This window comes from Hipposideros armiger, unplaced genomic scaffold (assembly GCF_001890085.2).
Source record: "Hipposideros armiger isolate ML-2016 unplaced genomic scaffold, ASM189008v1 scaffold_8, whole genome shotgun sequence".
NCBI classification, from domain to species: Eukaryota; Metazoa; Chordata; class Mammalia; order Chiroptera; family Hipposideridae; genus Hipposideros; species Hipposideros armiger.
Window position 1 is genome coordinate 6692693 of NW_017731358.1, and position 12820 is coordinate 6705512.

At 38.6% G+C, this 12820-nt stretch overlaps 1 protein-coding gene across 5 annotated transcripts in view; it reads left to right on the forward strand.

Moving 5' to 3' along the window:
• Positions 1-12820, forward strand: part of HSPBAP1 (HSPB1 associated protein 1) — a 62443-nt gene that overhangs the window by 9190 nt on the left and 40433 nt on the right. For 4 of the 5 annotated variants that reach the window (XM_019652663.1, XM_019652634.1, XM_019652623.1 and 1 more), the window contains exon 2: positions 4446-4631. The exons of the other annotated variant lie outside the window; for it this stretch is intronic. In XM_019652663.1, coding sequence (XP_019508208.1) covers positions 4446-4631 — 186 coding nt within the window. The remainder of the gene's footprint in view (positions 1-4445; positions 4632-12820) is intronic. 5 annotated transcript variants of the gene reach the window in all.

The window sequence follows — 12820 nt, forward strand, 5'->3', positions numbered from 1 at the left end:
ACCACTTTCTAGATCTTGAAATTCAAAAAAACCGCATCATTTTACTTAAGCCTTATGTTAACTTCCGGGGGAATTTTTTTAGTTTGATTTGACATTTTCAAATAACGACTATAAAATATTATCTTTGGTGTAAGTTTTACCATTCAGTCTTTAGTACAAGCAGTGCATTCTCTTTTGTCAAATAATACTTGAATAATCCCATCAGTGTTTTTCTGACATGGCCCAATGTCCATTCTTTTTTACCCTAATATCTGCCATTCCAAAGGTTTTTAAATATCTCGTATGTTTACAGGATAGTTGTCAGACTGATAAAACTATATAGACATATATATTTCTAAATATATATGTGTTTAGAAATAAATTAGCTCACCATGCCTGGAAGTTTTCCATTCATGCTGTGTCACTATGGTGAGTCCTGTATAGTAACTTGTGGCTTACTCTTATGTCACCTTCTGCAAGTTTTTGAATAAGATTGAACACTAGTAATTTAAATTTAATAGTCATTAAAATTTCTGTTAGAAAAACAAAATTCAACTGAGTAAAAGTTAAAGATCTAATTGGCTTTATTCAAAGGTTCATGAATTGGGCAGCACTCCATCAGATAGAAAGAAGCTCTGAGGAGCTGTACGCAATGAAAGGCTTTTATAGGCAGAAGGGAGCAGGAACAAGGAAGTTGTACTAGCAGAAAATGGATTGGTTGTAGCAAGATCATTTTCCTTTAGTGGATGGCAGAGGCTTACTGGGTAGATTACTGCACTAGTACTGACCAGGTGCTTCCTGATTGACTGGTTTAAGTTTCCATTTCTGAGGGAGGCCGAAACTATAATGAAGTCTTGGTTTGGTGATGTGGGGCTTAACGTAAGCAACTCCATTTGGGGCCTGTTGTCTTGTTTTTGACAGGGAGAATATGGTTGTCCTTGAAAATGATAGCCTCAGAGGGTTATACCAATTATGAACTAATAACAGAGTCTTGACTGTAAGAGTTCATTTTTTGTGAAAGGATTCAGGACGTAGAATTTTGCTGGTTTTGTCTCAGTGACACAAAGATGGACATCTTTGTATTCTTTCAGCTGAGGTTGCAGTTTCCTGGGTCTTTCTTTTATCTCTCTCTGCATGGCTAACTATTATGTCTGTGTCCCAGGCAGAAGATAGGAGAGGAAAAAAAAAAAAGAGCAAAAAGTCCGACTCAGCAATATATATATATCTCCACTCCTATCTGCAAAGGTGTCTAGGAAATGTAATTTTTCAGCCACTTCCATTGCCCACAACTCTGTTAGTAAGGAAGAAGAAAATGGGTATTGGGGAAGGTAGGCAACTAGCAGTCTCTACTGCAGGCATCAGTACTTCTCCCAGTACACACACACACACACACACACACACACAAACCAAAGCATTCTTCTCTCCTCAGTTGCACATGTGGATTTATTATCTATGAATTGATCTAAAGCTTTCCCAAATCTATTTATATTTTCAGGTTATACTGTCTCTCACGAGTTCTTAGTGCTATTGTAAGTCCCTCAGTTTTAGTTCTCTGGAAGCAGCGTTGTGCAGTAGAAAGAGCACTGGACTTGGAATCAGGGAACCTGACTTGTAGGTCCAGTTCATCACTGGGGTGTTGACCTTTGATATCTGAACTTCCATTTCTTCCTTTGGATAATGATAATAAAATACCTTCTCTGCCTGTGTTTTACAGGCTTCTTAGAGGACCACATGAGCACTTTTATTTTAATGTATATACAAATATGTGACACGTAGTAAATAAAGCATTATACAAGTAAATATATGGTACTGTTACGATGATGATTTTTGAAACCAAACTCATCTTCCCAGCAGATCAAGCTCTTGCTTCTAACTTTTCCCTTAGGGTAATCCACAAAGTCTGGAAACCTCAGTGTTTCTTACAGCTGCATCTGCCTCCCACCCCTCATCTCTTTGATCATAATAGTCTTTGATATTTTTCTCTTAGTATTTCCCCATCTCTACAATCCCTGCCTTCCTCATTGCCACCCCTTGTTGTGCCCAGCCTTATTATCACACTTCTCACTTGGCTATTGCAATAGCTCTCTGGGTCAGTTCCAGTCCCTACATCTCCACACATTCCTATGTAGCCCTTATTTTAATTGTTAATGGGTACAATGTACTGTGGAAAAAATATTGAGTAAATATTTTTTCTACTTTCAGACTTTAGGTTGTTTATATTTTGAGTTTTACATTGTGGTCATAGATAATTTATATGTATGTCTATACACTTATATATGAATATGCATATAGCTTATGATTAATTCTTTTGTTAAAAGCAAATTCCTGTAACATAAGTTAATCAGGTTAATGGGTGGTTCTTTGAGATTTCTGCTTCATTCTCCTAGTTGTTTCCCAAAGGATAGTTGTCATTTATATGCCACAAACAACAAAGTATTATCAGAAATGTATTATAGCTTTTCATAGTCTAGCAAAACTTTAAAAATATGTAATAAAAAATGCAACTTGTCCATTTTCACACACATGGAATCCAGGCACTCCCCAGTCCAGGAAGAGTTGGTGTACTGCAGTCTCCATAACCTTGCATTTACATTTACAGGCTGGTATGGGTTCAGGCCTTCAATGTGAATTTATCATACATGTCAAAAGTGAAAAACACAAAAAACAAAAACACAACCCAAGGAAAGATTCCTGGTCACATCCTGTTTTTCTTAACCAGGCTCTTTAGTACTTCATGGTCAGTTAAAGATAGACTTGGGGCTTCCTTTATATCCAGACCTTAGTGCCTTCTTCCTGCCCGTTCCCTCTAAGCATCCACACTGATCTCCTCTCTTGGAAGCCCTGACTATATAGAAGGTGACAGACGGGTCTCAAATGTCAACTGCAGAGGGCTGAGAGCCTGCTTACGTTTACCAAGGGTTGGGAAAGAATTCCGAGTTTTTACCCTTGTCTGAGAAAAGAAGCCAAATTGACTTAAAAATAAGCTTTACGTTTTCTTTCAAAACAAGCCTTACATTCAGACAAGTACAAATGACTCGATGAGTCTTTTCCTTTCCTTCTTCCTTTTATCAGAAAGATTAGACGAAAGTTGGATGATGGGAGAATTTGGGTTATTTATGAGCTCTTCTTAATTTTTTGAATTAAGTATAATTACAAATAAAGTAACTGAAATAGGGTTTAACTGATTGTTCTAGAGAATCATAAAATAGAGGGTGCCAAAAAAATGTATACACATTTTAAGAAAGGAAAACTGTATTAAAATTGTAATTGTATATACCGATACCAAAAGATGAATACAAGTCACGTTTGACTTCTGCAATTACGAGAGGTGCTCAAAGTGGTTACCATCAGCATCCAGACACTTCTGATGATGGCAAACTACTGCTTGAGCAACATTGACCAAAGTGTCCACTTTTACACATTTTTTGGGCACTTTTGGTATATGTTTTGGGGGTCACAGTATGAAGCACTCTTTAACTTTTCTCCAAAACTTTCATCTTAAGATATCTTTAAAGAGAAACTTACTTGTTCTTTTGTTTAACAAATACAAATCTTTACTATCCTGTCCAGAATCAACAGAATCAGTAGTATTGTTGCTGACTCAAGCAACTCTAACTGTTCTACATAGTTTCCATCAGCATTTCTGATATACTTCTCTATTTGGGAAATAATGTTTTCTAAAAAATTGCTTCTTTCTAAAGTTAAATAAATAATTGGAAAGCCTTTTTTGTTTTTTTTTAAAGGTTTTATTGGGGAATTGGGGGAGGGGAACAGCGTTGGGGAATCGGGGAGGGGGAACAGACAAGTTGCTGTCCTTTTGTTCTTCAGTCTAGTTGTGGAGGACGTCGCTTCACTGGCCCATATTGGTATTATCATTGCGCTCTTCCCGGGTGAGGCAGATCGGTCGCCAGCCACTGGACAGCCGCTCATGGCGGCTCCTGGCAGCTAACGCAGCTGCTGGCCGCTCACGCTGGCTGCCGGCTACACACAGTAGCTTATGGCAGCCCACTGCAGCAGGGGCTGCAGCCTATGCTGTCGCTGGCAACTCTCGGCAGCCCAGCTCCAGGTCAAGCTGTTGTTCACTATCTTAGCTGTAGAGGGCACAGTGTCACTGGCCCTCATGTGGGATCCGAACCGGGGTCCTGCTGCTTAGAACTGACGTCACAAGCCAACTCTTAATCAACACGCCACTCGGCTGGCCCCTGGAAAGTCTTCTTTAAAAACATTTGTACATTGAGAATTGTAAATATTTTCCAACATTCAAAATTAAATATGAGAAAAATCATTCAAGAATTACAGCTTTTTGAGGCCAAATATTTATATAAACAGTAATAAGTGAATCATAAAATGCAGTGTAATTACAAAGAAAGATTTGCCATAATAGAAACAATATTGCTATCTTTTTAGTATTATATGAAATAACTTTATAGTTGTCTATCTATTGCTCTATTTATTTCTCTGTGTAGGTGGGCACGTCAAACCTTTTACGCCAGAGAAAGCCAAAGAAATTGTCATGTCCTTACAGCAACCTGCAATCTTCTGTAACATGGTTTTTGATTGGCCAGCACAACACTGGACTGCTAAACACCTTTCTGAGGTCCTTCATGGAAAGCAGATACGATTCAGAATGGGAATGAAAAGCATAGATACAGGTAGGACCACCAGTAATCATCATAATAATGTCTCTTCAATAGCATGTCCACATTCCCAGCAGTGGTGTCTTTTATCTCTAGAGAAATCTTTAATTCTCTTCTTGACTATTTGCAGATAGGGAATATTTTACTGGAAGTTTTAGAAGGACAGTTTGTATTAACATTTTTTTTTTTAGAATAAACAACCTGTATTTTATAACCTCATATAAAATGTATTTGTTCACATACTATGATTCATTGAATGTGGTAGACACTTAATAAATATTTGTTAATGTGCTTATTTCTGTACCCATGCGATTGAAAAAGACCAATACTAACCTAATAGTCACTCCCACTTTGGCTCATGTAGACTGTGTCCTTTGATTTGTGGCTTTAGGCACTATTTATAGTGCTCAGTCTTGGTTGTAATTTTATCTCTGCTTTATCAACTGCCTGACCTCTATTGCACTGCATAACTGTGAAGCATAGGTAAAGCTGTTTTTCCATTCCCTTAAGCAATTAGATTTTGCCAGCTCCCGCTTCTTCCCTGAAGACTTGTAACGTTTTGATTTTTTGCTTTACAGTCAGATAAAGCAATTACTGTTAACTCTAAAAATAGTTAATTTAAAGAAAAGAAATAGTGCTGTTTCTAATCTAAAGGAGCCCATAACCATTGTCTGGCTTCAAAATGTGTGTTTAACTTCTCTTTAAATATGGGTACGTTTGGTAGTCTAGCAACTCAGTGTTTTCAGTATTGCTGTGAAGTGGCTCTAGGAATATCTATTAATAATTCAGAAGGGGCTAGAAAATTACCCAGCTTCTCCAAGCTGCTTTCTTTCATGTTGACCTTCTAGTAGATCTCATAGAATTTTTTGGCTTTCAATGTCTAGAACCCCCTTGTATACCAGTGTCAGGTAAATCAGGACTAATATACCTGAAACTCTGGCATCTCATTCTAATCACAGACCAAAATGGTTATTGTATTTTAAAATTCAATGCGAGACCAGCAGCAACCACATAAAAACCAGCTTGTGCTTTTTCCTTCTTGATTGTAGTCAAATAAATCTTCCACTCATTGAAGTGTCTGTTAGACAATAATTTGGGGAGAATAGGAATTGTCATTTTTTTCATATTCTGGTTAGACTCCAAATACACCAATAACATTACTAATAGCTAAGTTATTGAGAGCTATTGTGCCAGGCACTGTTCTGAGTCCTTTATACATAGTAACTCCCTTAATCTTCTAAAAACCCTCTTAGAATGGTACTATTATTGTCTTGTTTTATAGACGAGGCACAGTAATTTGAAATTTTCAAGTTCATACCTAAGCATAAAAGAAAAAGAAAGTAGAAAGTCTGCAGTTGTGAACAACTCCCCTGAATTTTTAACAACTAAGATAATTTGCTCTTTTTAAAAAATTTAGATGAAATTCACATAATGTAAAATTCACCATTTTAAGTTTACAGTCAGTGGTTTTAGCATATTCACAATGTTGTGCAACCATCTACTCTAATCCTAATTCCAGAACATTTTCATCATCCTATCACGTCCCGCGTGACAAGAGCTGGGGTTTCGAGGAGGGGCAGCGACGGGTTAAGAAATCACAAGAGTCAAAAACAGAGTTTCTGCGGGCCAGGGGTCTCCTCACTGCTGACTGAGAGCAAGTCTTGATACTGGCGGGTGAATAACTTTTATTTACAACTGCCACAAAGAAGTCAATTTGAATATCTATACCCAGTTAATTGATAAGACCGGCAGCTGCTTCACCAAAACTCATTGTGATCAAGCACAGCTTCACCAAAACTCATTGTGATCAAGCACGCGTTGTGCTTTCACACATACGTGTGATGCCCGGGATGGCCTCAGCATTCCGAGACCACCGGATAAGGAAGTTTTACCGAGATCATTCCCTTGGGTTTCAACATTCCAAGACACTCCCTTATAACTTCAAAGGATCAGTGCGCAGGAGCGTTAGAGTGTGCAGCTGCAAGGCGACATCATCCCATAAGGAAGCCCAGTACCCCTTAAGTAGTCACTCTAGTCCGCCTTACCCCCCAGCACCTGGCAACCACTAATCTGTTTTCTGTTTTTATTAATTTGCCCATTCTGAACATAGCATATAAATGGAATTGTACTGTCGACTGGCCAAAATAATTCTCCAGGTAAATCCACTAAAATAAACGGTTTATTCGGGAAAAAGAAAAAGAAACAAAGCCACCAGGGAACGTACTCGCAGGTCGGTTCCTCCACCGGCCACCCAACATGGCTTCCTCTTTTATTCGCATCCCTTCCCTGGAAGTCACCACCAAGTTCACCAGGAAGTCAAGACTAGAGTCCACAAGAGGCCCAGCTCCACCCACAGTCCTCCCAGCTCCACAGTTAAGCCTCCCAAGATGCCAGTTCACTTTTATCATTCCCGCCACTTGATCAAGATCTTTCCTGTAAAAGATCATTGATCAGTACAATATGTGGCTTTTTATGTCTAGCTTTTTTCACATAGCATGATTTCAAGATTCATCCATGCTGTGGCATGTTTCTGTACTTCATTTATTTTTATTGCTGAATAATATTGCATTGTATGTAAATATCACATTTTGTTTATTCATTTACCAGTTGACGGACATTTGGGTGTTTCCACTTTTTGGCTATTATGAATAATGCTGCTATGAACATTTATGTTCTTTTTTTTTATGGAAATACGTTTTCATTTCTCTTGGGTTTATACCTAGAAGTGGAATTGCTGAGTCATACAGTAACTCAAAGCCCTCTGAGGAACTGCCAAAGTGCTTTCCAAAGCAGCTGAACCGTTTTACACTCCCACGCCAGTGCATGAGGGTTCCAATTTCTCTATCCTTACCAACATGCATTCCTTTTTTATTCTAGCCATCCTAGTGTGGGTGTAAAATGTTATCTCACTGTGGTTTTGTTATATATTTCCCTGATGATTAATGATAATGAGCATCTTTTCATATGCTTATTGACCATTTAGATATCTTCTTTGAAGAAATGCCTATTCAAATCCTTTGCCCATTTTCTATTTGAGATGTTTTTGCTTTGTGGGGTGTTTTGTTTGTTTGTTTTATTGTTGAGTTGTAAAAATTTCTTTATGTATTCTGGATACTAGCCCCTTATCAGATAGATGACTTGCAAATATTTTTCCCATTCTGTGGGTTGTCTTAATTTGTTCTATTTAAAGTTATTATTTGAGTATAAATGCAATGCTTCCACTAACTGTGTAGGATAGTGGTGGTATAAGAGAGCTGACTCTGGTTCAAATTTTGGCTTATGATGTGACTTTGGGCAAGTCACTTAACTTTTCTGTATCTTAGAAATGTTTTCAAGATTAAATGCGTTTATATGCATGAAACATTTAGAACAGTGCCTAGCACATAGTAACTGCTCAACTAATGTTATTTAAAATTAGAAATAATTTAAAAAGTATGACTTCCTCATTGTGGAGAACATTGGAAAAATGGGAAGATCCAAAGAAATTTTAAACACTTGTTCCTATTACCAAGAGATAAAAACACTTGGTCCTATTACCAAAGTGTATATCTGTCCATGCAGTTCTCTTTGTATTTTAAAAATAAAGTTGTATTAAGTTTTACAGCCTGCTATTTTTTTTTTAAGATTTTTTATTGGGGAGTTGGGGGGATGGGAACAGTGCTGGGGAATTGGGAGAAGGGGAACAGACAAGTTGCTGTCATTTTGTTCTTCAGTCTAGTGGAGGATGTTGCTGCACTGGCCCAAGTTGGCACCATCATTGCACTCTTCCTAGGCGAGGCAGATCAGTCGCCGGCTTCTGGACGGCCGCTCACTGCGGCTGCTGGCCGCTCACGCTGGCTGCTGGCTACATATGGTAGCCCATGGCAACCCACTGCAGCAGGGGCTGCAGCCTACGCTGTCGCTGGCGACTTATGGCAGCCCAGCTCCAGGTTGAGCTGTTGTTCAGCATCTTAGCTGTGGAGGGCAGTGTCACTGGCCCTCATATGTGGGATCCGAACCGGGGCCCTCTGGCGTCCCAAGCCAGTTCTTTCCCATTTGCACCACTTGGCCGGCCCCTGCTTTTTTTTTTTAACCTAACTTATTCTGAGCAGCTTCTCTTGATATTAAATATGACTTTTAAATGGCTACCTAATATTCCATCGGATGATATTAATTTATTTTAAGAATCCTCCTATTTTGATTATTTAGTTGCTTAGAAGTTTTAAATGTATAAATAAGACTGTAGTGAACATCTTTGGAAATAAAACTTATTCACCTTTCTATTTCTCTAGGATAGATTCTTAGAAGGAGAATGACTGGGTCAAAGGGTATGCCCATTATCATCAGTAGCAGCAATATCCATGAAGCTTCTTACACAAGAAATTTGTGAGTCACTCTGAATGCCTCTCCTAAGTGGTGGCTGGTGACTCAAAGATTTACACCCTAAATATCTAGTATCCACATGCTTCTCTCTTTCTCCATGGCCATCCTCTAGTTGGGGTTACCCTGCTCTCTCACCTTCATAGTTGCAGTAACCTCATTCTGAGTCCTTCTGCACCCTCTGCATTCCCCTCCTAGGCCATTCTTCACGCTGAAACCAGAGAAAGTTTTTTGTTTTTTTTTAAAGATTTTTTTTTATTGGGGAATTGGGGGATGGGAATAGCGCTGGGGAATTGGGGGAAGGGGAACAGACGAGTTGCTGTCGTTTTGTTCTTCAGTCTAGTGGAGGATGTTGCTTCACTGGCCCAAGTTGGCACCGTCATTGCACTCTTCCCAGGCGAGGCAGATCAGTCGCCGGCAAATTGGGGGATGGGAACAGCGCTGGGGAATTGGGGAAGGGGAACAGACAAGTTGCTGTTGTTTTGTTCTTCAGTCTAGTGGAGGACGTTGCTTCACTGGCCCAAGTTGGCACCGTCATTGCACTCTTCCCAGGCGAGGCAGATCAGTCGCCGGCTTCTGGACGGCCGTTCACTACAGCTGCTGGCCGCTCACGCTGGCTGCTGGCTACATATGGTAGCCCATGGCAACCCACTGCAGCAGGGGCTGCAGCCTATGCCATCACCAGCGAGAGCTGTCGTTCAGCATCTTAGCTGTGGAGGGCAGTGTCACTGGCCCTCATATGTGGGATCCGAACCGGAACCCTCTGGCATCCCAAGCCAGTTCTTAACCATCACACCACTCAGCCGGCCCCAGAGACAGTTTTTTAAAATGCAAATCTCATCTCATTTCTCTGCTTAAAACCCTTAAATGGCTTCTCATTACCCTTAGGCTAAAGACCAAAATTTTTAGTGGCACGGAAAGCTCATTTAGCCTCAACTTAACCCCTCTGCCTGAGCTCTCAGGCCAAACGAGCATTTAAGTTTTTGTATTTCCAGAGGTTGCTTCTTCTTACATCAGGGCCTTTGCATAGATAGTCTGTCTAGCCATTCTCTCTGCTCGCATTTCCCTTTACCCCAGCTTTAGCTGGTTAACTCCTCTTCTTCCTTCAGATCTTAGCTCAAATGACATTTTCTCATGAAAGTCTTTCCTGACCACACCTCCTGCCCGCATGCCCCAAATCAGGTTTGACCATTAAATTATCTCAGAGCACCTTGTATTTCTTAGTAACACTTAGCCCAGTCATAATCACATGGTTGGTTATGTAAGTAATTAATTGTTTAAAGTCTGTCTTCCCCTCAAGAAGGTCACCTGGCCCTTGTGAGGGCCGGGTCCATGTGTCATCATGGGTTGAGCACCTAATGGACATTCAGACATTTGTGGAGTGAAAGAATGAAAGGTCTCTCAAGTGCTTTGCAGAAAGCGCTTTTAAAAAAATAATCTTGCTGATAGGTGAAAAATGGTATCTCATGATTTTAATTAGCATTTCTTTGATTGTTGGTGATGTTGAACATGTATTCATGTTTATTAGTAATTTGTATTTTTTTTTCTGGTAATTGTTCTTTGACTATTCCTTATTGGGGTTCAGGATTTAGGTGGTTGTTTTTTTAAAAAAATAAATCCTTATATATTAAGAATACTGTATTTGTTACTAATGTGTTTCCCAGTTTATTGTTTGCCTTTTACTTTTGCTTCACATTTTTACATTTTATATAGTCAAATCAAATAACGTTTCACTAACATTTTTAATCTTATTTTTATTTATTTAGACATTCCTCCTGTATCCTGAGAGTAGATGATTATCCTAATATTTTCTTCTAATAGCTTAATGATTTTTTTACATTTTACTCTTTATTTGTTCCATATTTATTTCAGTATATGGTGTTCACTGACTTTTCCAGAATTAAGTTGGAAGTATCAATATCTTTTATTCAGTACCATTTACTGAATAATCTTTTTTTTCCCCTGCTGACTTTGAAACCATCTTTATTACTATATTGTTATATATTCTAGCATCTGTTTTTGGACCACAAATTGAGCTATCAGTTTTGGGGTCAGTAGAACACTTTTAAAAAACTATTTTAACAACTGGTATATATTTTAATATTTGAAAGAACAACTCATCCTCTCTAATTACTCTTCTTTCTCAGTATTTTCTTAGATATTATTGAATTTTATTCCTCTGAACGAATTTTAGAGTTAAATAATGTACTCACATTAAACAAATCCTGTTGGGATTTTAAATGAAAATTTATTAAATGCTATAAACTAATTTGGAAAGAGTCTGTTACCGGAGAAAAAGGGTTCTTGTGTTATTACAGGAAGGCATTCCAGGATGTACGAATAAGCCATGCAAACAAAGCCAAACAAGTAGTAGATTTATTAAAGAAAAGAAAAAGAGTACACTCCAAAAATAATGGGCATGGCAGGCCAGAAGGAGGGCAACTGCTCCGAAGAACAGAGAAGTTTAGGATTTTATTCTAAGGTGGGTGTGAAGTATTCAAGTTTTAGAGGTGGCGGGTCCTCACTGACCACTCTTTCCTATAGAGAAGTAGGATTCCCTTGTTTTTACTTGGCCCTTGTCAGAACTGTCACGGTGACATGGATGGAAATTTTTCCCTGCCTGCAGTGCTAATAGTATTATAATCTATTACGAGTCACTGTAGCTGCACCTTTTCTTAAGAATGGTCTCATCTCTTAGAGCGTGATGCTGATAACACAAAGGTTGCTGGTTCAATTCCCGCATGGGCCACTGTGAGCTGCACCCTCCTTAAAAAAGAGTCGACTATGCCATTGTAGCATGCAAGCAATGTGTAACCAATGACCATGGCTGCTCCTCAATAAAAATAAAAAAAAGAGTGGTCTCATCTCCTTCATTTCCTGCACTTCCTCTTCCCCTGCCCCCCGCCTTCCCCGCCTCCACGGCCCTAATCTTTCTGCCTGCAGTAACAAATCTACCTTGTGATACTGCTGTATCTTTCTACACAACATGTTATCTTCACTTATTAAGTTTATTTTATCTCTCAGTAAAAAGATTTGGAGTTTTCATGTATGTTTACAAATTTCTTAAGATGTTGTAAATTTTTTGTAGCCGTTATGAGGAATTATTTTAGCCTATTCTATTTTTCTAGCTAGTAATTGGTGCATAAATAAAAACCATTTATTTTTGTATGTTTATTTTTTATCCAGCTACTTATTAGTATACATAGTTTTTTAGTTTATTCTTGTGGGTTTTCTAGGAGCACAGGCATATAATTTTATAAGAAATGATAACTTTGTTTCCTTGCTATTGAGTTTATTTCTGTTTTAGACATTGGTTAGAATTTTTTTAGAATTCTTGAAGTAATATTAATAATACTTAGCATATTTGAATATAACATATCTCTTAGCTTATTTTAGGAAGTAGATGACATCACATAACTCTTAGAAACCATTGTGGATCAAATTTATTTACCAACATAAGTGCTCAGTGGCAACACTATAACCAGCTGACAGTAGTTAGGCAAGCAATTTTAGAAATAACTCGAAACATTTGTAGATAGGGGGTGGCTTGATGATCAAAAGTCCTACGCAGTACCCATATTCCATGCAGTGTTTCTTGCTTATAAAATGAAGAAGTCTAACAAAATGGAGAAGTATTTGTTTCCCTGCTGTGCAAAAAATATATATATTTTTAAAGATTTTTTATTGGGGAATTGGGGGGATGGGAACAGTGCTGGGGAATTGGTGGAAGGGGAACAGGCAAGTTGATGTCGTTTTGTTCTTCAGTCTAGTTGTGGAGGACGTTGCTTCACTGGCCCAAGTTGGCACCATCATTGCGCTCTTCCTGGGCGAGGCAGATCAGTCGC